Source organism: Zootermopsis nevadensis, unplaced genomic scaffold (genome assembly GCF_977971745.1).
Source record: "Zootermopsis nevadensis isolate Lab colony 2312 unplaced genomic scaffold, Znev_1.0 Znev_ptg000009l, whole genome shotgun sequence".
Lineage (NCBI taxonomy): Eukaryota > Metazoa > Arthropoda > Insecta > Blattodea > Termopsidae > Zootermopsis > Zootermopsis nevadensis.
This window is the reverse complement of record NW_028259141.1, coordinates 2,173,972-2,200,872: the sequence shown is the minus strand read 5'-3', so window position 1 is coordinate 2,200,872 and position 26,901 is coordinate 2,173,972. Positions and strand designations below refer to the sequence as shown.

General features: G+C 39.2%; 4 protein-coding genes across 4 annotated transcripts in view; 2 read left to right on the top strand and 2 right to left on the bottom strand.

Annotated features, from left to right (window-relative positions):
• Positions 1-6: 6 nt before the first annotated feature.
• On the top strand, positions 7-16,113 carry LOC110836940 (F-box and leucine-rich repeat protein 13). The gene is made up of 6 exons (XM_087345784.1): positions 7-399; positions 1,373-1,657; positions 4,146-4,345; positions 6,588-6,818; positions 10,842-10,969; positions 12,626-16,113. The coding sequence occupies exons 1-6, from the start codon at positions 187-189 to the stop codon at positions 12,826-12,828; spliced, it is 1,260 nt and encodes a 419-aa protein (XP_087201910.1). The 5' UTR covers positions 7-186; the 3' UTR covers positions 12,829-16,113.
• Positions 16,114-16,503: 390 nt separating this feature from the next.
• gny (ALG6 alpha-1,3-glucosyltransferase garnysstan) lies at positions 16,504-20,434 on the bottom strand. Its single transcript, XM_022078754.2, has one exon. It carries the CDS (start codon positions 20,096-20,098, stop codon positions 18,461-18,463), a length of 1,638 nt encoding a protein of 545 aa, XP_021934446.2. The 5' UTR covers positions 20,099-20,434; the 3' UTR covers positions 16,504-18,460.
• Positions 20,435-20,494: 60 nt separating this feature from the next.
• On the top strand, positions 20,495-26,900 carry LOC110837010 (uncharacterized). The gene is made up of 7 exons (XM_022078752.2): positions 20,495-21,245; positions 21,338-21,468; positions 22,138-22,343; positions 22,429-22,689; positions 23,169-23,290; positions 24,759-25,018; positions 25,492-26,900. Exons 1-7 carry the CDS (start codon positions 20,803-20,805, stop codon positions 25,728-25,730), a joined length of 1,662 nt encoding a protein of 553 aa, XP_021934444.1. The 5' UTR covers positions 20,495-20,802; the 3' UTR covers positions 25,731-26,900.
• Positions 23,549-26,901, bottom strand: part of eIF3c (eukaryotic translation initiation factor 3 subunit c) — a 45,955-nt gene continuing 42,602 nt past the window's right edge. The window contains exon 18 of the mRNA XM_022078751.2: positions 23,549-26,678. Within this exon, the coding sequence (XP_021934443.1) occupies positions 26,560-26,678 (119 nt within the window). The 3' untranslated portion in view covers positions 23,549-26,559. The remainder of the gene's footprint in view (positions 26,679-26,901) is intronic.

Sequence of the window (26,901 nt, the reverse complement as noted above, 5' to 3'; positions counted from 1 at the left end):
ACCAACGTTTGCAAACTTTACCACAGAAATATATTAACACGTCTTTTTCCGTAGAGTTTACGGTGGAAACCATGGAATTACTTTCAATAAATTACAAGAAACACTGTACAAAAATTATTTGAAACTGCAAGCAACTATTTGTTTTCGTAGTTTGTAGCTGCACTCAAGGCGACACGTCACACTGCTATGAGTCCTGTTTCCACTGGTCAACAGAAGTCTCTAAATGACTTCCCGGATGAAATGCTCCTAGAAATTTTATCCTATTTTGGACCAGAGGACTTATGCCTCATAATTTCCAAAGTGTGTGAGCGGTGGAATGCTCTGACAAGAGACAGAACACTCTGGAAATCACTTTCCCTTAAATGTAATTATGATTCTGAATTCATGAGGGTTGTACAGGTAAGCCAAAATCAGCTTTTTTAAAGTCTTGCTATTTGGTGTATAAAGTGATTCATAATTTCCTTGTCTATCCTAAACTGAAGTTACGGATTGGATGCATGGATCTGATTCCCAGTATGGACAGAAGCATGTTGCTTTAAGTTGTCATTAATACAAGCAAAGTGACTCTTCTCAGTAAACTATTCATAGAACCCAATCCCACTGTAATTATGACTTGATACTTGCAGAAGTTTAGGTAACAGTCATATGCACATAATACATGCTCTTCCTCCGACCATTCTTTATTTTTTATATATGCTTGGATGCGCTACAAAAAGCTAATGTGACCAACATAGATGAAGGCAGATGGTGTTCTGCTTTACGCTTTAAGTAATTGAATACTTTATACACCTACTCTTTGAATCTTATTGGCTCACAAGGGCATGTGACAGTTGATGTGCAGAAGCATCAAAAAGTCAGCTTCCATTGAAGATTTCTGTCTTCTGGTTTGTTGCGCCATGTAGTATGGTAGGTGTTTACCAACGTTTAAGAGGTCATACTGCCTTTGTCATCAGGCCGTGGTTGCGTTGTCTGTGCCTGCATTATGAACTTCAACGTTGCATGGGTATTACAGTGGACATTAAGCCGAGTAACTCAATTTAGATAATACACCAACTCATGCACAATTAAATGTTCAGTGTGGTATCACATAAAGTGCAACCTTTTACAGTGCTTTATAACAAACCATTGTTTCACAAAATGTATGATTTTAATAGACTAATGAATTAATGTTTCTGCCATTGATGATGACCTCTTGAGGTCAAAACGTGTTTGGCACAAAGTGCTATTTAATGTGTAAACAGTTTTTGTTCATATGCATGATTTTTATACATGTACATTTAAGCATCTGCAGGAAAATAGGTATTTTATATTTGTCATAGAATTTCTTTTATTCGTGGCCAGATTACAGTGCTAATAAAATAATATCTGGCAGGTATTAACAGATGTCCCCGCACTGCATTCATTCAACATCTACGGACGTGAGGATGCAGCTCAACTTTTGGAATTTCTGTTTGATACCTGTGACTATCTCAATGAACTGATTCTCCAATTCTGCAATCTTGGTGAGGACAGCACTCGCCTCTTGACTGATATTGTAGCCTTCTACCCTGATCTGGAAGTGTTGGTACTCAAGGGTTGTAAGCCACTTACAGATGCTGGGTATTCGCTCATCCCACGCCTACAGAAACTCTCAGGACTGAACCTTTCACATTGTAAGGTAGATTGCTATGCATATCTTATCTTTGTACTCCATGTGTGACGTGCTTGAATTTATGTGAACTATTTCCCTGCCATGATCCTCTCTGCTAGTCTTTGGATGTTTATTTCCTAGTGCTGTTATTGTGTTATTTTTCTGGGTATTGGTTGGGAAGCCTGAGGGGAAGAGACCACTGGGGAGACCTAGACGTAGATGGGAGGATAATGTCAGACGGGATCTATGGGAGATAGGAGTTGAAGGAGACTGGATTTTGTTGGCCCAGGACAGGGTCCGGTGGAGGGCTTTGGTTAATTCGGTGATGAACCTTCGTGTTCCGTAAGCCATCTGGTTGGTTGGGTCCACTATTTGGGAAGCCTGAGGGGAAGAGACCTCTGGGGAGACCTAGACGTAGATGGGAGGATAATCTCAGGCGGGATCTATGGGAGATAGGAGTTGAAGGAGACTGGATTTTGTTGGCCCAGGACAGGGACCGGTGGAGGGCTTTGGTTAATTCGGTGATGAACCGTTGGGTCCACTATTTGGGAAGCCTGAGGGGAAGAGACCGCTGGGAAGACCTAGACGTAGATGGGAGGATAATCTCAGGCGGGATCTATGGGAGATAGGACTGGATTTTGTTGGCACAGGACAGGGTCCGGCGGAGGGCTTTGGTTAGTTCAGTGATGAACCTTCGGGTTCGTAAGCCTTCTAGTTAGTTAGTTATTGTGTTATTTGCATAAAATACATAGCAAGACTGCACAACGGGCTTATCATGTCTATCTAGTTGATTCAACTTGAGAGCCACTGTGCGGATTTTGATTAAATATTATGTGGCGGTTATGCTATTCTGCACGACCTGAAAATGATATTCTGAATATCCTGTAAGCAGTTATAAAGAAATTGTGGATGAGGAATGTTGTGAGGTTGACATTAAAGTGCTTTGATCTGGTGGCTAAAGTGGGAACTATCAAATGAGGCAGGTTTAATACTTTTAAATGTATTCAAAGTAGATAAGCCTACTCACTTGTAGCTCGTTTACGACTGACCAACACCCCCTGTACTCTCTACTCTCTGCTTATGGACTCCATCAAGTCAACTGTGCATTTGGTCAACATGGGCTACATGGGATTGTATATTAAGAAGTGGCACAACCTTGTATAACATTTTATTGCCACAATCTTGTTTATCTCGGGTGCAGGTCTTTTGTAAGCGTTGTTCAGTTTTTACAAAACAATCTGTCAGTTCTCACATGATCTGTAGCTTTGAGGCTTGGGGTACATGGTTTTTGAATGCATCTTTGGAATTATGTATCTGTTATTGGTCCTGAGGTTCATTTATTGAGTATACAGATATGTTGTTGGCTGAGCTATTCCATGATATGCGTGTGCATACAGCTGTTCAGTAGTAGTGATATCACACTACATTGGAGCATGAACAGTTCTTTAATTTGTAGTTTATTAAATACACTTCTCCACAAGAGACTGAATAACCAGCCAAAGAGTATGAGATATAATGAGAGAAAGAACTGATTTGGTATGGCCATGTAAAACAAATGAAAGATGAAAGACTACTGAGAGCAGCGATGGAATGGGTACCTCCAGAAAAGAAGAAACGCGGAAGGCCGCCAAGAACATGGGGAGAAGGCACTAAAAAAGCAATGAGCGACAGAGGCCTTACAGAGGAACAAACCAACAACAGAGGAGAATGGAGAAGAAATTTGGGGAACGGAAGGTGACGTCAGACGCTCTGAAACCGATTTATACATATAAAATACATTTTATATTAAAATATGTTTCATATAAAAGTTACAGATCTTATGGAGATGCGTACCTTATACCACATATCATTTTTTGCTTTTGACAAATGTGGTAGACAGTTTGATTTTTAATTTCTCGCAAAGTTGGCCAGTTTAGTGCAAAATTTAATCTTCTTTACCATCTTTCTTTAATATAGACTTCCAGTACCAAATTTCATCAAAATCCATTCAGTAATTTTAGATCTGGAACATGCAACACAATCTCCCCATTGTGTTCATTTTATGCACTTCATCCTATGAATTTTGTTTTTATTTGTAGTGTTCTGTCTGACGACAGGTCCATATGAACAGGATCCTTCCATCCTTTTCTCGGACTGGGACCTGTTCATATACGTTCTTGGCAGATGATCCAGAAGTGGTTTGCCATTGCCTTCTTCTGTGTGTGAATGGAGTAATTGTTGGGATGCCACGGAGGAAAACTCCGTGTTGCCTAGACCACGGCCTTGCCCAACACAAGTTATAAATTCGGGCACCGCCGGGAATCAAACCGAGACCCCAGGATTACAAGGCCAGCGTTCTAACCGCTAGACCACCGTGGCCATATCCTATGAATATACAATCATTAATGCAACATTACCGATACATAAGAATCTATTGTCTGAGTCACAGACGGTCATTAAACAAACCACAAATAAAAGTAAATACTGATAAGTACCTTTCCACTTGAAGTATAAAAAGATGTTTTCTTTTCAACAGGATCTAACAGGGAAAACTGTCTGTGATATTGTGGAAAGTTGCCAGAATTTGAAGAAACTAAACTTGGATGATGTGACAAAGATCTTTGATGATGATGTAATATGTATCATCAGAAAAGTTGGAGGCCAGCTGACATCTTTGATCTTAGATGGGGAAGATCTCACAGATGTTGCATTTTCTTACCTTAATAATTGTGCCAGGTAACATGCACTTTGATTTTTGCACAGTAAGATGAACGATTTAATTTGCATTACATATTTATTTATGGGCTGGGATAGCTTAGAAAAAGTATGGGCTTGGATGACCAGGGTTGTCTCCACAGTCATTGAAGTAAAGCCCATGCATTCTAGATATACAGGATGATTCAAAAGGTTGGGGCCAAACTGAAGGAACGTATAGAGGGACTCAGAGAGAACAACTTTCGAATAGGAATCCATGTCCTCCGAAGTTATCCTGAGTCAGTCGAGGCCATTGAAGGTAGGGAAGTCTGATAACATACCTCTGAAATAATCGTACTTTGCTATTCTCCTACTAGCTTAATTTTGGCCAGAATACTTGCTGCATCTGACGTGGTCCGTGGGACTCCTGGGGTATTTGAAATGGTGCGCCAGAGTCTCGTTCGCTGATGCAATGCCTGCATTGAATGTGGAGGATGCCACTTTGTAAATTTGGTTTGTAAGATTGCTAATGTAATCCTTGTTTTATTTGTAGTGTTCTGTCTGACGACAGGTCCATATGAACAGGATCCTTCCATCCTTTTCTCAGACTGGGACCTGTTCATACACGTTCTTGGCAGATGATCCAGAAGTGGTTTGCCATTGCCTTCTTCTGTGTGTGAATGGAGTAATTGTTGGGATGCCACGGAGGAAAACTCCGTGTTGCCTAGACCACGGCCTTGCCCAACACAAGTTATAAATTCGGGCACCGCCAGGAATCGAACCCGAGACCCCAGGATTACAAGGCCAGCGTTCTAACCGCTAGACCACCGTGGCATGGTGTAATCCTTGTACATTAATAAAAAACAAAACTAAGCTGGTAGGAGAATAACAAAGTACGATTTTTTCAGCGGTATGTTATCAGACTTCCCTACCTTCAGTGGCCACGACTGACTCAGGATAATTTCGGAGGACATGGATTCCTGTTCAGAAGTTGTTCTCTCTCGAGTCCCTCTATACGCTCCTTCAGTTTGGCTCTAACCTTTTGAATCACAGTAGTGGAGGTTAGTGGCTAGCTTCATACCCTGACTGTTTTATCCCCCAGAAAAATACACTCTGGTTCCCAGTGCATATGAAGCTGGTTGGGTGACAGAACTGGTCTGCTGAGTAGCACAGAGAAAATCATGCCCTTGCTAGGAGTCGATCTGCAGTCACTTTATTGACTTAACTGTCCTCCTCAGCTGATTAATTTGATGACTTAAGAAAATCACAGAACTCTGATCTGTGGTGTCTGTAAAAATATGCATCTTTGTATTTTCTTCGTTAATCGAATAATTTGTGGATTTTAATTATTTCAAGCTCAGGAATATTTTGCATCCACTGTACAAGATTACAAATTATATTTTCTTATGCCACTTATTATGAGTTATTTTATCCGAGAAATTCATAAAACCAGATTTAAAAAAACTGTCTTACAAACAGGGAGACCATTCATGGCACTCAGGAAAAAAAAACAGACTAGCCAACTATTTGTAAACGTGTAGCAGAAGTGATGATGTAAATTTGATGTCAAGCAGTGGAAAGGTTTGCCATCCCTGCTAAATAATACTTGAATATGGAAAGGGTTATAATTATTTTTTATAATTTAACCATGCTGTTTCATCTGCATAGGTTATGTAGAATTGAACAAGATGGGAATATGGTTAGTAATGTTTAGTTTGTAAGCATCTAGAAGGAATAGTATTAAAAAATATATTAAAATTGGCCGTCATCACAATATAAGATAATTAAAAGATTAAAATATCATTTTACGTTCCGTATCGAATACTCGATTTACATGTGGAACATTTACGACATGTTTCGGCTATATATAGCCGTCATCAGGTGTTACGTTATAAACTTTTTAACTGAATTACTGATTTTTAATGATTTTCATGTCGTAAATGTTCCACATGTAAATCGAGTACTCGATATGGAACGTAAAATGATATTTTAATCTTTTAATTATCTTATATTGTGATTGACGGCCAATTTTAATATAATTTTTAATACTATTTAAATAAATCACAATATGACGCACCTACAATATCTAGAAGGAAGTAGTTATGGCCTATTTGAAGGTATTAGGCTGGAAATACTGAGGAAACATTAAAAGTCCATGGGAATATCCACATGTCTCAGCCAGAATTTTAAAATGGCTACCTCCACAGTAAAAAATATAGAGCATCGTCACTTCATGCCAGCTGTTTGTCTGGATAATGTAGCTGATATTACCGATGTGATGCAGGCTTCAGCAACTGGAAGTGTCCTTCTGTGAAGAGATGACAGACAAAGGGTTGCTGGAAGGGATCGGGCCACTTCAGGAACTTAGGTCATTGCGTCTCAAGAAAGGTCAGAATTTGACTGCTTCTGGTTTGTCCACATTCCTCCATCGACCTGCCATGGCATGCATAGTGGATCTAAACCTGTCGGAGTGCAGCAGTCTGGATGATCATGGTTTGGAAGGGATTGCGAACAGGTACAGTAAGCTGATTGTGGTCTTCTAGGTGGTCAACAGTGTTTTGGAGGAACATATTGCCTTCATATTCAAGGTGATAGAGGCATCTGAAATGTTGGTAACTACCATCTAACTCCATGACCATGTAGTGTTAACCCAGAAGACCAGTCAACATCTTCACTGCTATGGGAATGTCAAATCTCACATTAATTTAATTAGCATATTTAGGTGTCTGACTGTAGTGGTCTCTTGCCTCTGAAGACTTGAAGGGCAATTAATTCTTGGCAGTGTTTCACTTCATCCTAACATTTAAAAATGATGGAAATAATTAGGTACCTTGATTTATCGCCCAATAAGAGGATCGTCTGAACTACTTTTGCAAATGTTAAGACACCGATTCAGAATTATTGCACCATTGTGTATTATTATTATTCAATTCAATTAATTTATTTACGTGTTTGCCAACAGCAAGAAGCCAATAACAGGCAAACACTGATAATATATACAATAATAGTGAAATAAAAATTAAAAATCTTACACAAACGGATTAACTAAACTTATAAATATACAGTATTAAATATAACTGCCAAGTACAGGCAAACCCAAAATAGAAACAATATTAACACAGAGCAAAAAATGAAGGAATATAAATAAAAACAAAATAATCCACGTAGGGAACACTAATATAATTGTAAAACTTTAAAAAATATAAAAAGACAGATAACCAAGCTAGATCATTTCCCTTGTTGAGAACGTTCGCTCAAGGGAGACAATGTTTGTGCTAAATACGTCCAAAGATTTACATACGTCATTTGCAGCGATGACGCACCTGGCTGAAGGACTATGCCTTAGTGCACTGCTCACACTAAAAGTAGAAAATTCTCTTATTTGCCTCGCCGGCACACGTAAACCAACAGCGTCCATAATGGAATGGCAATTTATTTTGCCCTTAAATACATTAATAAGAAATAACGCATCGAGATGTCGTCGTCTGGAATAAAGTGTTCTAAAATTTAAAGTAGATAGGATCAGTTCATATTTTCGGGGGATATTAAACTGGAAAAATCGGTAATTGCATAAACTGGCAAATTTTCTTTGAATATTTTCTAATTTATTAGAATCTGTCTGTGTAAGATTATTCCAAACGACCGTGGCATACTCAAGCTTTGACCTAATTAAAGCATTATATAAAACAACAAGGCTGTCTAAAGAGGAAAAATTATAAGTAATAAAATGAATAAGCCCTAAGGTCCTTAGTGCCTGGGAATGAACACAATTTACATGACAGTGAAAATACAGTTTACTGTCTAACAAAACACCAAGATCTTTTATACAATTTGTACGCAAGATTAAAAAGTCACTAACAATGTAATTAAAATGGATACTGTTGGTTTTACGTGTGAACGATATAATTTTGGTTTTCTCTATGTTAAGTTCCATATTGTTATCATTACACCACTCATGTACGGAATCGATATCTGCTTGAAGAGCTCTGCAGTCATGCACAGATTTAATATCGTGATATAGTTTCAAGTCATCGGCAAATAAGAGAAATTTAGAATACTTAATAAGAGAGGTCCCAAGGTAGAGCCTTGTGGAACTCCAGTTAACACCGCGTAGAAAGAAGGGACTGTCCTAAATTACAAACAAAGGCAGATATGGATGATAAATAACTTTGGAACCACTTGGCATAAGGAGAAGATAGTCCAAATTTATTTAGCTTTTTCAAAAGAATAGAATGCGGGACTGAATCAAAGGCCTGCCTAAGATCAAAATACACAGAGTCGATCTGTCCCTGTGAACAAACCGACGGCTGAACATCATTAAGGTAGGTAACTAAATTAGTTACCGTAGATTTTGATTTACAAAAACCATGCTGACTGGGGTGTAATTTGAATTTGAAATAAAAGGAAAGGTGATCATGAACAATGCTTTCAAAAATTTTGGACAGGTTATTAAGGATCGAAATAGGCCTATAGTTAGATACTAAGGCGCTGTTGCCTTTCTTAAAAATCGGCACAACAGCCGCTCGCTTCCATAACAAAGGAAAGTTCCCAGTTGATAAACTAAGGTTGAAAATATGGCGTAAGAGAGGAGTTAAAATCTCAGAACAAAATTTTATAATGAAATTTGGAATCTTATCAGGTCCGACGCATTTCGTCGAACGGAGACGACTAATTGCCCGCGTAACATCATCAACAGAGATACGAGGAATATTCAAAACATCAGAACTAGTCGTAACATTAACGCAAGAAGGGGAGTTAAAAACAGAACGAAAGCGGTCAGCAAAAGCCTCAGCGATTGCCTGGGGTTCCGTGATAAAACTGTCTCCAACTTTAATTTGTGTAATCGACTGGTCTTTCTTTTTGAAATTAGAAATATATTTCCAAAAGTGCTTTGGTTGGGTTTTCAAATTTTCTTCAATAGTTTTTAACCAAACCAATCTATCTGATTTAATAGTCAATTTAACTAGTTTACGATAGTGGGAAAAAACGCTATAATGATAATCAGATTTAGATTTTTTGAATTTCTTAAGAGATGCATTCTTCGTTCTAATGTAATAGACAAGAGTTTTGGAAAACCAATGAGGAAATGCAGAATTTCTGGGTTTTACAAGGGGAATAGCTAGGTTGATGGCCTTCGACACAGTAGCCGTGAGATTATTAACTGCAGCATCAACCGAGTTTTCATTAAGAACGCAAGACCAGTCAGAGTTTTCTAGGGCATGGTAAAGTAATAAGTAGTCTCCTTTCCCGTAATTGCGTCGAGGAGTAAGCGAGGTATGTTGATAGTCAAGACTTAGTTTAAGATTAAGGACAAGAGGCGGATGATAGTGGTCAGGAGGGACCAGCGAGTGAGGAGAAAGGGAAATGCTGAGATCGCTGAAGTTTGTAAAGACAAGGTCGAGCAGGGCATTGTTAGGAACGCAGTCGTTGCGCTGATTTAGACCAAGAAAGCAGGAGGTGGCGTAAAGAGAATTTCCTTTAATTTTGCTATAGTAATAACAATTAGAGGAAGGGGTGCCGTTTAGCCAGTCAAAATTGGGGACATTAAAATCTCCTAACATGACCACCCGATAGAGATGCGAGTTTAGGTTTACTTCTAAAGTGTTTAGATAATTTTTAATTGCTTTTATATCACAATCCGGCGCAAAGTAATGATTCCCTATAAGTAGACTGTGGTTGTCTCTAACAGGAATTTCAATCCACACACACTCTTCAATCGTTTCTAGATCATACCTTCGTTTAACGCCACGGAAAGACTTTGAAACTGCAGTCAGCACTCCGCCTCCCCGTTTTTTATTGGAGCTTACGTAATCCCTATCGGCACGAAACACGTAATAGGATTCAGGAAAAATATTATAACTTAATATAGAGTCATTAAGCCAGGTTTCCGTAATACAGTAAATTCCGGACGTGCCAGCGAAAACATTGTCAATGAATTTACTGCATTTGGTTCTTAGACCCCTGACATTTTGATAAAATATATCAAAATAATAATAATAATAATAACGCTCAGGAAATATTTGGCCAACATCCCGGGCGAACACAACGTCAGGGAACTTCAGAAAACTGCCATTTTGGGAACTTCATACATCATTCGAAAGACGCTGTCGTAAAATAAAATTATATAATACATGTAATACATATTAAAAACAATATGGATCCCGGAAATAGCTGCTGCCCTATGTACCTTAGGGACAAGGTCTGTCTAGGGTGCATGGAAGTGCATACCCTGTAGAGTGGTGAAGAGATGGGATAATAATAATAATAATATTTTTTTTTGTCTTGTTCATCTTGTGCTTTTTGTCTGTTGTCCACATTAGTGCCAAATTAAAACTGCCCATCTGCCCCATATAATTCATACTAGAGATATTTCACTATAAAAATAAAACACATTTATGGCTGTATTCAGTGTAATTATCTTCACAACAGTAAATTTATATCTGCAGTAAATGAACATACAAACATACAAAGAACTCGTTCGAAAAGTAAGAGTCCTTCATTGGATACACTTTTTGTGAAGTTTTGTTTGTCCTTACAGGTGTGTACAATTAAGAAATCTGTCACTCTGTTGGTGCTGGGAGGTAACAGATGCCGGCATCATGATTCTAGTCACTCATTGCAGTGAGCTGCGTGTATTGGATCTTCTGGGTGTAATACACATTACAGGTATGTGTGCGTTACCAATTTGATGATCCCTCAAATCAGTGCTTAGCACTCCACTTCAAAGCAGCATTGGTCAACATTCAAGCGTCTTCCACTAAATAACCTAACGATTCTTTCTGCACCTAGTCTGCTGGAATGTACTGTGGCTGGTATGAGCTCGTGATTGCGTGATTCACATTTGAAATTCAAATGAAGAGCTGGCAATAACAGCAATGCATTTCTGTTCAAGCTGGGGCACGTTATGATGCACACTGGTGATGCCAGAGATCGTTACATTGTGATTACAATAACTTTCTCCAGCAGATGATCAGTTGCCCTCTACTGAGCTAGTACGAGGCGCGTCCTCAAAGTAAGTTTCCCTGGGGCCGTTTACAGAAACAAAACACAATTTCATGGAAATATTTATTGCAACAGATACAGCAAGTGTCCAGCTATTTTTCAACATATTCGCCACCGGAATTGAGACATTTGTCATACCGTGGGACCAACTTTTGAATACCTGTGTCGTAGAAGTCTGCCGCCTGGGATTGGAACCACTGTGTGACAACCATCTCCGCCTCTCTGTCATTCTCAAAACGCTGACGCTGACCGGACAGGAATTTCTTGAGGTGTAGGAAAAGATGGAAATCACTGGGAGCGAGGTCCGGGCTGTAGGGTGAATGATTAAACACCTCCCAGCTGAACTCCTGCAGGAGACTTGCTGTCCGTCGAACCGTGTGCGGCCTAGCGTTATCACTGACCGCACTTCATAGTCGGCGGGAGCTGGAATAAGAACCTCCATCTTCAACAGCTGCAACGATGCTACTGTGAGAACGCGGGAGGTGCCGTTAGTGCATGCGCCATGCTACGTCATTGCTCTATCACGTACGCACAGTCGCTTCGCGCAATATAAGGTTTGCTAGCTGTGGGACGAGTGGGAAACTTACTTTGAGGACGCGCCTCGTATATTACCAGTTCGTGTCTTCATTAACTTATTTAACATTAATTTTGAAATTATTTTTCCTTCTTCACATTTGTCTCTCTGAGGTTTCATATGTGATCTTATTGCCATATGTTGTGTATGTTTTATCCTTCCTTATTTAATCTCCTCTATGATATTTGATTGTAAAGATTATAAATATGAAGGCCCTTATTTATAATATTTAGCAGTTTGTTATTTTGCCTGTCTTAGGTTCAGATATTCCCGTCAGTATTTTATTTGAAAAATTCTCCATCTTTATTACTGTCCAATTTTTTATTCTTATTAAAACAGATCTTGCTGTTATCAGGTACATTTTTATTTGAGCAGCACTAAGAATTTTAAATCTAAAACTTCTTGACGATGGTGAAGAGTCAATTGAATAAAAGTTTTCTTGGATATTATCCATCGTCTAATAAATATAAAACGTAAAACGACGTTTCGGAGATGGGACTCTATGGATGGTGTGGTAATGCCTTTTTATTCTGGGACTTTCACTTTTTACTTTGTCCGGAGATAGGGATTAGCTCTATCTAGTGGGCCCAACTGTGTAGGAACCTGAAGACGGAGATAGAGTCCCATCTCCGAAACGTCGTTTTACGTTTCATATTTATTAGACTATGGATAATATCCAAGAAAATTTTTATTCAATTGACTTAAGAATTTTGTTTTTCAAGGTTATGTTTGTCTTCTGTTGACAGGTACAGGTTATTTTGAATTGGTACCTTCACATCTTCCACACCTCGAACGATTGAATCTAGAGCAGTGTAGCTACATGTGTGGAAAATATTTAGAAGAACTTGTGGCTGCTGTACCCGAACTAGAAGTTATCGATTATTATGGCGATCGTGTGGTACCAGAGTGGAATGAGTCAAGAAACTTTGCTGAGGAAGATGATACCTAATGTTCAAATGCAAACAAGGGAAAATTCAACAAAAGTGATTGATGAGTCACAGATCTTAACAGCAAATGAAGTGTTACTACGAAGTATTTAACCAAGTTTGGGTCCTCTGCCACATAAGTAATAAACTTCAAGTACAATACAATTTCATATTTGAAATACGAGGCGTGTTCGAAAAAATATCGAACTTTGTAAATAGCGTGCCAACCGGGACAGAGAGTGTGCTGCAGCTACTGAGCGCACCTAGCGGCAGGTTTTGACGACAAACTGCCATTTGCCGCGTTCTGCTATGAACATTAGTCGTCGAGCTACATCCGCTGAACTGAGCACATGCACAAGCTGTTCGTCGGATTAGTGACAATGTGACAATGAATGTGTGTGTGAAATTTTGCTGCAGACTTGGTAAAAATTTTACAGAGACATTTCAGTTGCTTAACCAAGCATACGGGGAGGACTGTATGAGCCAAACGCAGTGCTATGAGTGGTTTAAACGTTTTAAAGAGGGCAAAACGTCGGTCGGTGAAGATCCCAGGCCTGGACGACCTTCCACATCAACAGACGACGACCATGTCGTCAGAGTTCGTGCTGTGATTCATGGAAATCGTCGTTTAACTATCCAAGACGTTGCTGACGAAGTGGGCGTCAGCATAGGATCTTGCCATCAAATTTTGACTGAAAAACTTCAGATGCATCGCGCATTTGTTGACTGGCGCGTAGAAAGAGAACCGTGTTGAAATCAGTCAGGAACTGCTTGCCAATGCAAATGGTAATGAAAAGTTTCTTAAGAACATCAAAACAGGAGATGAGACGTGGGTTTATGCTATGATGTTGAAACCAAGATGCAATTGTCGCAGTGGGTGGGGAAAGGGTCTCCTCGACCAAAAAAAAGCACGGATGAGTCGGTCAAATGTCAAGGTGATGTTGGTTGTGTTTTTTGATTGGAAAAGGCATTGTCCATCATGAATTTGTACCACGTGGTCAGATGGTAAACAAACAGTTCTACCAGGAAGTTTTAGCCAGAATTGTGGGAAAACCAGACTTGGATGTTGCACCACGACAATGCGCCGGCTCACGGGTCGCTCCTCTATCTGGCAAAATATCAGACAACCTTTGTGCCCCATCCACCCTATTTTCTGGACTTAGCCCCAGCAGACTTTTTCCTGTTTCCCAAACTTAAAAGCACTTTGAAAGGACGTCGTTTCAAACCATAGAGGAGATTCAGGAAAATGTGATAAGAGAACTGCGCATCATCACAGAAAGTGCGTTCCAGGAAGCATTCCATCAATGGAAGAAATGTTGGGAACGGTGTATCACCAGTAGAGGGGACTACTTTGAAGGGGACAGAGCTTAAAGTGAAGATTTCTGTCTTCTGGGTTGTTGCGCTGTGTAGTCTGGTCGATGTTAACCAACGTTTCAGAGGTCATACTGCCTCCGACATCAGGGCGATGACTATGAAGATTTCTGTCTTCTGGGTTGTTGCGCTGTGTAGTCTGGTCGATGTAAACCAACGTTTCAGAGGTCATACTGCCTCCGTCATCAGAGTATGAAGATTTCTGTCTTCTGGGTTGTTGCGCTGTGTAGTCTGGTCGATGTTAACCAACGTTTCAGAGGTCATACTGCCTCCGTCATCAGGGCGATGAGTATGAAGATTTCTGTCTTCTGGGTTGTTGCGCCGTGTAATCTGGTCGATGCTAACCAACGTTTCAGAGGTCATACTGCCTCCGTCATCAGGGCGATGAATATGCCAATAGGGCCACCAACCAAAAAAGCTAACTAAGGGCGGAGTCCTGCGCAAGCGCAGGTATCGTCCCTTGCTAGGTAACACCATTCCTGCGCACAAAACGCATAGCTGGAAATGGTATACGGTCTTAAACTAAAAAACGGAAATTTTGCTAATGCTAACGGGGTTCCGTCGTGGCAGGAGCCTCGACCATTTAAAATGGGGTCTGTTGGCATATTCATCGCCCTGATGACGGAGGCAGTAAGACCTCTGAAACGTTGGTTAGCATCGACCAGACTACACGGCGCAACAACCCAGAAGACGGAAATCTTCAGACTCACCGCTGTGAAAACCTCAAATCTTACAGAGCTTAAAATGTTGTAAAATTAGCACTAAGTCTTTATAGCAAAAGTTTGGTTTTTTTTAATACACCTCGTACACATTACACTCTGTAAATGCTCATCTCAGAAGTGAACTTTATTTGGTGCGCACAGGGAAGAAAGGTCAGAAGTCCATAACAGGAATCATTAGAACAGTTTCAGAAATGTATAATTTTTTTGTAAAATAATGAAAAATAAGGTGCTGAGGAGGATAATTGGACCTAGGAGAGAAGACGATGGGGTATGGAGAAAACTACGTAATGACGAACTTCAAAATGTGTACTCCTCTCCCAGTATTGTCAGGGTGATTAAGTCGAGAAGAATGAGATGGGCGTGGCATGGATGGGGGCAAGAGGTGTGTACCGGGTATTGGTCGAGACACGTGAAGGGACCAGACCTCTGGGGAGACCTAGACGTAGATGGGGGGGATATCATCAGGTGGAATCTGTGGGAGATAGGAGTTGAAGGAGAATGGATTTTGTTGGCCCAGGACAGGGACCGATGGAGGGTTTTGGTTAATTCGGTGATGAACATTCAGGTTCGGTAAGCCATCTGGTTGGTTGGGTCCACTATTTGGGAAGCCTGAGGGGAAGAGACCTCTGGGGAGACCTAGACGTAGATGGAGGATAATATCAGGCGGGATCTATGGGAGATAGGAGTTGAAGGCGACTGGATTTTGTTGGCCCAGGACAGGGACCGATGGAGGGTTTTGGTTAATTCGGTGATGAACATTCAGGTTCGGTAAGCCATCTGGTTGGTTGGGTCCACTATTTGGGAAGCCTGAGGGGAAGAGACCTCTGGGGAGACCTAGACGTAGATGGAGGATAATCTCAGGCGGGATCTATGGGAGATAGGAGTTGAAGGAGACTGGATTTTGTTGGCCCAGGACAGGGACCGATGGAGGGTTTTTGTTAATACATTGATGAACATTCAAGTTCCCTAAGCCAGCTAGTTATTTAGTTATAAATAATGAAAATTTGTTTTTTGTAGAGATTAATAATGAAGACATTGTACTTTTTGATACTAGAGCATATAACTCAAAATGACATTATGTTTTGATCAGATTGGAATATTGTCTTCCTTTGAAGGTAAGTTAAGAGGACAAATATTTTAAGCCACTTATGTGTAATAGGTTTGTATGTGACCCTGAAAGTATTTCAATCACCATAATAAACGCAACAAAATCCATTATGTGCGTAACACTTGTAGCAGATACTCAGACCGACAGTAAATCCTCTGAAAGTTGATATGGGAATTACAAAAATGAAACAGCTGATATCACCACTACTTTGATGAGTAAAGACTGGAAAACGTTCTTCATAGTCCAATAAACTGACGTTCAAAATTAAGAGCAAAATAATGGGCATGTGTTACCTTATAAACTAGTGAGGAAAGACACCAGTATATCAGATATTTAGGGCAGACAGAAAAATACTATTATGTGAGTAATAATATACTGCGGCATCACTTGGTATCTACTAGTATCACATAAGTTACTTTTACTACTGTTACTGTATTATTCGATATACAGAGGAGACTGGGTAAATTAGAGCCACCTATATAAACATTGAAATAAAATAAAAACTACAAGCCCCATTTTAATCACAGATGTATTAATGAACTACAAATATTCTGTTCTTCAATCAAAATACGAGGTGCGTCCTCAAAGTAAGTTTCCCTGGGGCCGTTTACAGAAACAAAACACAATTTCATGGAAATATTTATTGCAACAGATACAGCAAGTGTCCAGCTATTTTTCAACATATTCGCCACCGGAATTGAGACATTTGTCATACCGTGGGACCAACTTTTGAATACCTGTGTCGTAGAAGTCTGCCGCCTGGGATTGGAACCACTGTGTGACAACCATCTCCGCCTCTCAGTCATTCTCAAAACGCTGACGCTGACCGGACAGGAACTTCTTGAGGTGTAGGAAAAGATGGAAATCACTGGGAGCGAGGTCCGGGCTGTAGGGTGGATGATTAAACACCTCCCAGCTGAACTCCTGCAGGAGACTTGCTGTCCGTCGAGCCGTGTGCGGCCTAGCGTTATCACTGACCGCACTTCACAGTCGGCGGGAGCTGGAATAAGAACCTCCATCTTCAACAGCTGCAACGATGCTACTGTGAGAACGCGGGAAGTTCCGTTAGTGCATGCGCCATGCTACGTCATTGCTCTATCACGTACGCACAGTCGCTTCGCGCAATATAAGGTTTGCTAGCTGTGAGACGAGGGGGAAACTTACTTTGTGGACGCGCCTCGTAATAGGATATGATATATAAAAGATTCAAAGGGTTGCATTTAACATGACCCTGCAGTATGGGGAAATGAAAACCAAAAATTTACAGCCATTAAATTTAATTAATTTAATCCGTGGCGTAACAGCTCCAAAGAGCCAAAGCCGACTAGCTGGCTGCTGGCCTCACATTCACATGCCTAATCAGAGGAGAATGATCATCCAACCAGATATAGGGTGACGTGTGGTCAGCACGACGAACCCCCAGCCATTGCTAGTTTTCATTGAAAGCAAATTAAATTCAACAGATCAGTACTTCAATAAAAATTTTGTGCAGGTCTAACTTATTGTCATACAATAAACACACACGTTGCAGTTAGGGATAAGCATTTGTGTCACACCAAACAATAGCCACAAAAAGTATGAATGAGAATTCATATTACATTAAACAATAATCACATATTTGAAAGTCTTTCCAAGTGGTCTATTCTTTCCTCTCAAAATACTGGTTTTCTTCTCATTTTAGGAGCAGAAACCATAACCTGTTTTAGTTTTACAATGTCCTGCAAGGTAAAACACTCAAGATTTCCGTCTTCTGGGTTGTTGCGCTGTGTAGTCTGGTCTATGTTTACCAACGGTTCAGAGGTCTTACTGCCTCCGTCATCAGGGCGATGAATATTCAATATGACCTCTGAAACATTGGTAAACAGGGAACAGACTACACAGCGCAACAACCCAGAAGACAGAAATCTTCATACTCATCGCCCTGATGATGGAGGCAGTATGACCTCTGAAACGTTGGTTATCATCGACCAGACTACACAGCGCAACAACCCAGAAGACAGAAATCTTCATACTCATCGCCCTGATGATGGAGGCAGTATGACCTCTGAAACATTGGTTATCATCGACCAGACTACACAGCGCAACAACCCAGAAGACAGAAATCTTCATACTCATTGCCCTGATGATGGAGGCAGTATGACCTCTGAAACATTGGTTAACATCGACCAGACTACACAGCGCAACAACCCAGAAGACAGAAATCTTCATACTCACCATTGTGAAAACCTCAAATCTTACATAAAATATATCAAATAAAAAAAGTTTTATTTACATACCTAAAGCATATGTGCTTATGTAAGCTTCATTTTTATTTCATAATAGTACAGATACTTAAGTTATACTAAATTAATTTAGAGTTCACGTCATGGACATATTTCTGAATTACATGTTATCCTTTAACATGGCAACATATAAGAAAGCATAAGAAGTATTTAATAAGGAAGATGCCTGTAATTACTTTGATTTCAATTTCAAGGCATGATTGTGTATGAATATTTGTCTGTAGTTGAAATATATAAAAAAACCAAGAAAATGTACACATGAATAGACGGAAATAAGAAGTGGGAAAAGGTCGGGATACTGAGATGGTGGACCGACAGTCGCAATGCATATCGTCAGCATCCAGCATCCTGCCAATGAAAGGAGGAATATTACAAGTAACGGTTTCTTCGAAACAAATGACTGTGTTTCTGCGGATATTTTTTCTTGTTTCTTGAACTTACTTTGTTTTGTTTTAGCATCCTGTGGTGTACATTTTACAGAATAACGTAACAGGTCTCTTAAGCCAAGATTAAGAGTTAACATAATAGAAACCGAATAAAATACAGTTAATGCAATATATGAAATCAGAAGCCCATCTTTTAGTAAAAGTGGCAACATACTGAAAGTAGAAATATAAAGAAACCAGAAACAAGGTAACGGCTCTATGGGAAGATAAAGAGCGACCGGTACAGCCACGAGAAGTATGCTTTTCTCATGAACTTGAAAAGAGAACAGGAAGAACGCAAGCGAAGAGTTAATGACAGAGAGCAGAAACTTATGTGATCTCGGTCGAAGAAGAATATCTATACTACTTGGCAGAACAGCCAACAGCGTGACAAGAAGACAAACGTTTGCCATCTGCAAGTTGGTGAATGTATTTCTAAACTTGCAGATAACATTCAAACAACACCATACATTAGAAACCTTGTCCTCAAAAACACCTCTAGCGAGGGGGAATAAACGATGAAGAACCTGTACTACAAGGTCAACATTCTTCAAGAATGGAAACCATATTACAAAGAAAGTGACAATGACAACTGATGCCAGAGACAGCAGCTTAATTAATCCAGTCATAACAAATGGGTTTTGTTTTGGCAGGCATTTTCCTAGAAGATAACAAAAGAAAGGAAGAGCGTGATAAAGACTCATTTGTTTATAATTTACAGAGAAACAAAAAAGAACAGATGCTATAAGATCTCTTCCTTGCATTATGGCTGCAACTGCTGCAATTGTTAAACCAAGAGAAATTCCATTGTACTGGAAATGACCATGGTCAATTAATATCAGTCCAGGATAGATAAGAGTCAAATACATTGAAATATGAGAAGTAAGAGCTTTATCTTCCTTCACACTATGCACTGAATATGTGTTACCATCCCGTAAGTTTCTGGACACATTCTGATGATCAGACTGTTTTTTGCAAAAGTACCACCAAACTGCTGGAATATAAATGAAGAGATCAGCTATCAAAACAGTAACCCTCATAAAAAGCTTGTGTTCATAGCTTTCATATCCACGTGATGCTCCTAAAGCAACAAATTCTGGATTCAGAAAGTCTGCCACATAACCACATAATAAACTATGATATGCTGTCAATGGTGGATAATCAAGACCCCAATACATAAGGTCATTTTCAGATGTATTGTAGTACCAGTCTTGCAGAGGCAGGATTCGAGTGATTTCCATCCAATGTCGCTGGGCTTCATAGTCACCAAACATGGGCGGACTGTTTTGTCCAGAGTATGGATGCAGAGAAACGCACCATCTTAGTAAAACTGCTACCAGAATTAAAAGGAATGGCATTCTCACTATATCGTTCATCACAAGCATAATCAGTCTTCAACGTCAATACCACTTTCACATCTTTTCTATTCACACGAGGAAAAATGGTTATAAGAAACGTGAGGCGCACTTTTATCAACTTTCAAGAACAGCTATGTGCAAGTGTTACTTCATGCTCCTTCAGCAATTTTAACTTGATGTAATCGTCAATATGACGTTACGTAATAATTAAAAACGTGATTATACGGTACTTCTATAGTACAAAAAATGTTATTCTTCTTACCAAAACGTTCACAACCTTTCCTTCCGGCACCTGCACATTACCCCGAACAATAGTGCCACGCCGAACATAGTTCAATACTTTTTCAAACATGCGAAGGAAACGATTTGTAAACAAAAGCAAGTCAATTGTCACACCACAGAGTATAAGTTAATACCAGTCCAAGAGCACCAGGTGGTGAAATGTCAATAGATGATAGTGGTGTCAGAGGATACTGTTATTAAAACAAGATTGAATACACTTCAGTTATCAGAGAAATGCAATCATAATCTACAATAAATTGGCTACTGAAGATATACATGAGTCCGCAGTTACAACGATTTACTAACGCATATATATGCACATAACCTCTTCTCCCATACTGCACTGTTTGTCAGAATCAGTTCTTGAAGTTTGTTGGGGTGTGTTAATGACACAATAATTACACAAGACAGTGATTACTGCTTTGCAGATATATGAATCTGCTTTGTTAATGGCTAGTGGGAAACATTTACATGACCTTGAAGGAAATTCCACACACTTTGTGATGGAAAGAGCAAATGACAGCTTCTGTTTGAAGAAAGACATGAATGACTGGCAATTTTCTCACTCTAAACTATTGACCCTTCCTTTAGATATTACACAGGAAAACTATGTTCGGTGTAACGTAAAAAATTCAATTTTTTCCGTTGTTTTGCCAACACCATTAAAAACAAAACTAAAATTGGTATCTTATTCTGAAGATGCCCTAGTCAATATTCTTGATATGGATCCTTCAGTTACAAAAACTGATGAGTTTCTAGAATTTGTAGCAGGAAATAGAATTCTTCCAAGTTCAGTTCCTCTTGCACATCGATATGGGGGTCACCAGTTCGGTGTTTGGGCAATGCAATTAGGAGATGGCAGAGCACATTTGCTTGGTGAATACATAAACAGGTCAGGTATTTTATGCAGGATAAATATATTACCATATTAAACTAATGGGTATTTTGTGCAGTGGTTTGATAATGTTTTCTTTCTATAAACAGGACAGGGGATCGATGGGAATTGCAACTTAAAGGCTCTGGAAAGACCCCATATTCAAGAAGCGCTGATGGGCGTGCAGTACTTCGTTCATCTGTCCGTGAATTTATTTGTTCTGAAGCTATGTATTACTTGGGTAAGAAAACTTACAAATTCTGCAGAGGATGCTAACAAGAATGATGTTTAATAAAGTACTGTTATAAATAGAACATAAGTAATTACTTCACTCTCACTTATAATAACAAAGAAAACAGTGCAGTGATGTTGTAGTTCTGTAATACTGAAGTGCACACAACTACACAAATCCTTCAGAAAATTTAAGTTATGATATGCATGCATACTGTGAAATGTTTTCTGTAGAACAAGTTCTGTATCAGCATGCCACCCATTTCTTATATCTCATTTAATAGCCGCTAGCAGTATGCACAGTTATCATTATATATTTTTTTTTATTAGAGATATGGCTGTCATCATGAAGAAAACGTCTACAAATAAACTCCCATACAATTTAGTGAGCCAAGCATATATACAAAACAGAAAATTCAAATAGAATTTTGTAAGTAATAGTTTATTGAATCATCAAGAGACTTTTTGGACTAATCTCCTGTCTAATTTTTCATTACACAGACTTTATTTCTAAAGGGTCAAGGGCAGGTACATACATACATACATAAACATCAAGTTTCGTCTTATGACTCTAAATTGTTATCTTCGTTCACATATTGCACAAAATTTCTTTGAAAATTTAATGTGACATTTATAATCCCACATGAAGATCCTCATATTATTGCTGCTGTTTTGCAAGGTATTCCAACATCCCGAGCTGCAAGTCTTGTTGTAACTGATGACCCAGTTTTGAGGGACCAGTTCTACCGTGGTCTTGAAATGACCGAGAGGGCGGCAGTCGTTCTCCGTTTGGCACCGTCTTGGTTTCGATTTGGTTCGCTTCAGATCCTGGCTCACAACGAAGAGCTTACAGTATTAAAACAACTTTTAGATTTTATATTAATTGTGAGTTGAAGCTTAATGTTATATTGTTTATTTTTATTGTAAAAAGTGCAACATTCCTGTGAACACTAATGTATAAATTTCCCAGGAACACTACCCACAGATCGATCCAGGGGACGAGAACAAGTACGTCCAGCTGTTCAGCCAGATAGCCCATAAGACGGTGGATCTAACTGTGGGCTGGCAGAGCGTTGGTTTTGTACATGGAGTCCTGAACACAGACAATATGAGCATGGTTGCCATTACTATTGATTACGGACCTTTTGGATTTGTGGAAGCATATGACCCACAGTTTGTTCCAAATTATTCAGACAAAGAAGGAAGATACCGTTTGAACAGACAGCTAGAGGTATCTTTTCATTTATTTAATGTACTTTCATATAGCATATTTTCATGTTACATTTAGCTGAGACAGCTCAGTCAGTATAGTGACTAGCTACGGGCTGGGCGATCGGGGTTCGATCCCCGACGGGGGTCAGAGAATTTTTCCTTTAGCCTCTGCATCCAGACTGGCTTTGGGTCCCACCCAGTCTCCTATCCAATGGGTACTGGGGTCCTTTCCTGGGGGTAAAGTGTGGCCGGGGCGTGATGCTGATGATGGAGACAGAATTGGTTCCCGAATCCTTGGTTTACTACGGTAACCAGTTGACGCGGCTGGTTGCCCGAGAAGATTTTATTGACATAAAACATAGTAACGTAGGACATGCATATTTGATAAAATCATAATGGTTCACTACATATGAAAAAGACCCCATAAACTGACTGTAAAGTTTGATGAGTTGATTCACTTCAGTTTCTGATTAGCATATTTTGCTAATCTGTTATTAGATTGCGGAATGGAACTTGAAAAAATTGTCACAGGCGTTCATTCCTCTTCTCGACGAGTCGCAAGTAATCCAGGTGATGGAAGAGCTACAGAACCTTGGACAAAGTACTAGTAAAAAACTAAGGTAAGAAAGGGTATGTGCATGGGGAGCTCTTTAAAAGAGGATCAGATTTCGTTGTTGCCGACTGAATAGATTCTTAGTGGCGTGAAGCCGATTGGCAGTGAAAGTCATACCAAAATTTTAAGACATTTTCTAATCCATATGAGGACACAGGATTTGGCCCTTATTTAAAGTTTTATTTCATGAAATTGAAGATGCTGTGATAAAAAGGGTATTTTAATTGGTCTAATAGCATAATGATAAGTGAATTTAAACGGAACATTAAAGGATTAATTACTTGTTTTATTACTGCAAACAGTTTTACATATTCTTGCTCTAATAAAATCGGTGTTCAGTAGCCAAAATTGATTCGCCGTGCAGACACCTTCTGATAAAGAAAGGGTATAAGCCAATGTATATTCGGTACCAGTGGTTTAAAAACAGGGCTGTGGAGTCGGTACTAAAACCCCTGACTCCTTCTCAAAAGCTCAATATGTATTAATAATGGTAAATGGTACCACAAGAGATTTCATCACCACCACCACGTGGATCATCAGGCTACTTTTTAGATTTATAACCTATATTTAAATATACATCTAATGGTTATTGCAGAAATCGGTTGATTTGGAGACAGTTTTTATTCTTACGGTGCCGGAGCTATTCCCACAGGATGTGGCTCAACGCGTCATTGAATCTCCCTAAGCGTGAGGCCGCCGGCAGCTCACACGATAGCGAAAGTGTTGAAACAGTATTTTCTTCAGATTTTATACCGGAGTCGGTACATTTTTACCGACTCCGACTTTACCTAAAATTGCTTCCGACTCCACAGCCATTTAAAAACGATCATAAATGACAGAAACACAATCACCGAGACTAATTTTACTAATGTATAGTTTTGTTTTAACACTGTAAAGGACAAAACTCATCTACATAATTACAATTGATTCTTACCTCCAAGATACCATTAAAGATTTAAATATGTTAATATTAATTATAAACAACATTGCTCTTTATTATGAGAAGAAAAACCTGCGAATAGACTCTGTTAGTGACAAGCAGAGATACAAATGTAAAAGATATCATTGACCTACACTGGGTTAAATATGTTATAAATATTTGGACAATGTTCATTATGGTCTGCGTTAGTGCATTTGAATTTGATGAACTGCTGTTATAGATCAGTAGTAATGTCACGTTAGTTTTTCCTACATAGAACTGGGCTCATATTGTATGCTTGTTTTTAGTACAGGGTGCCAGAATGGACGTAAACACAAATTGGTAATAATTTTATAAAAAAATGATACAACGTAGCATAAAACAATGGATACTCTTGGCAACGATATCTCTAATTTTAATTCGGAATTTCACTGCGTTTCATTTTTCTGTGATGAGAGATTATTTTAAAAATTTGGTAGAGCAAAACATTCGAATTCTGTTCTGCTGGACAGATGTGATACAAATTAATGCATCATTGTGCATGTACCCGTTTCAGATCTGCATTTAGAAAGAAGTTGGGATTTCTTCAGGATATAGATGCCGCCGACAATCGGCTTATCAAGCTCTTACTACAGATGATGGAGGAAACGCGAGCTGATTTCACTATGACATTTAGGCAGCTCGGGGAAATCTCCTTAACAGATTTAGGGAACCCACAAGCACTGAAGAGTTATTGGTCTCTTAAAAAGCTATCGAGTCATGATAACTATCCTGCATTTGTGGAAGCTTATCTGAAAAGACTTCAAGTGGAAAAAGGTTGGTAGGCGAACAACTAACTGTTTCTGATTATGACTGAAAACACAGAAATATGTAAAGGGTAATTTTCGGTTTAAATGGGGAGGAAAAATTATATTTGTGCCCCTGTGAGGCTGAAACTGGCGTTTGTGTGCTACTTCATGTACAAAAGTTACTGTGATAAGATAACAATTCCTGATGAAAGACTCCCGGGTTACAAGACGTGTGAAGTGGCTGAATGGCGAATAAACCGTATCTTGTGCCATCCGACGCTGCTTGTAACCCGCGAGTCTTTCACCAACTTCGGTCGTCACAAAAGCTTCACTTTATACATAAAAATTCCTGTTTTGTTGAGCAAGGCCGTAGCTACATTTTCTTAGGAAAGAGCTTAGTGTTTACCTTATTCTGTTTTGATATAACAAAAAACAGTCAGCATTGCGATCAAAATAATATGGCAAACATGTACGTAATATGAGGTATTATGTAATTTATAGATCTCACAGATGAAGAAAGGAAACGTCGCATGTGCCAAGTGAACCCACGATACGTGCTGAGGAACTGGATCGCACAAACTGCTATTGAGAAAGCTGAGGCAGACAATTTTAGTGAAGTACAGTTTCTGCTAGAAGTTCTGCGACACCCATTCACTATCAATGAAGAGGCAGAAAAAAAAGGATACGCTGATCCCCCTCCTGAATGGTCATGCACCATCAGAGTGTCCTGTTCCAGCTAAGATTTTGGATCCACAAAACATGTGTTCTATTATATATGTGGGTTATACAAATTTATTTTTTAATGTAAGTTTGGCATTTGTTACACAATATATATTATTTTACTAAACTGCCAGGAAAAACAATGTAAACAATTGTACATAATACCGGGTCTACAATTTATGAGATTCTGCTTGCGTTGCGTGGTCGGCCGAGTCAGTTTCGGTGCTGCTAGTAACAGCGAACTACGAATATTTCTCGTCACTAATACATGTTATTACGTGTTAACGAGATGTGAAGCTTGCCTGCAAGCACAAGGAAGTCACTTTGAGCATCTTTTGTGATTTAAGGTAAGAACAATCAATGCAATAACATGTATCAGTGACGAGAAACACTCGCAGCTCGCTGTCACTAGCGGCACCTAAACTGATTCGCCCGTGACTCACGCTGACAAGTCCCGACCACGCAACGCAAGCACACCCCGAATCTCATAAATTGTAGACCCGGTATATAGAAGAAATTAAATGGACAAGTACTTTTTTTGTACAAACTGGATCGAACACTTACATTCATTGTTTTTAAATAGAATTTTCGACTTTGGATTCTACAAAACATGAAAACTTCATCCTGTCATTGCTATTTGTGAAATATAATCAACTAAAAGAGAACTTCCTCCAAAAATGTTATAAACGCAAAGAATCAAATACAAAGAAAAATCGTATCTGGCGCACACAAATTAATTTTTACATGTTCAAGCTTTATAAAGATATACTAAGAATAACTGTTGATGCGGACAACAGTACTTCAATGCTGATAAAGACAGAAACAAAAATGTATTTCTACAGATTAACTTCAGAATGCTCTGTTCTCTCCTCTGTCTCGACGCTGCCTTCCCCAATCTTGCCCTTGCCGGTTGAAATTCTGGCGATCTCTGAAACCGCCTTGGTTCCCACCACGATTGAAGTAGTTACCTTTAAAATTAAATTAAAAAAATGGAAACATACATTACATTTCTGCCATAAACCAAAATAATATGAGATGAACATTAAAATTAACTACGATGATTACTAACAGACGTCAGTAATAATGTTTACCTGCCAGTCTCTTCATACTTGTACCTGAAGTTAATGACACATGCAGATGGCGATGTACAAAATTAGCATTAAACTTTGATATCTATAGCAAATTACAAAC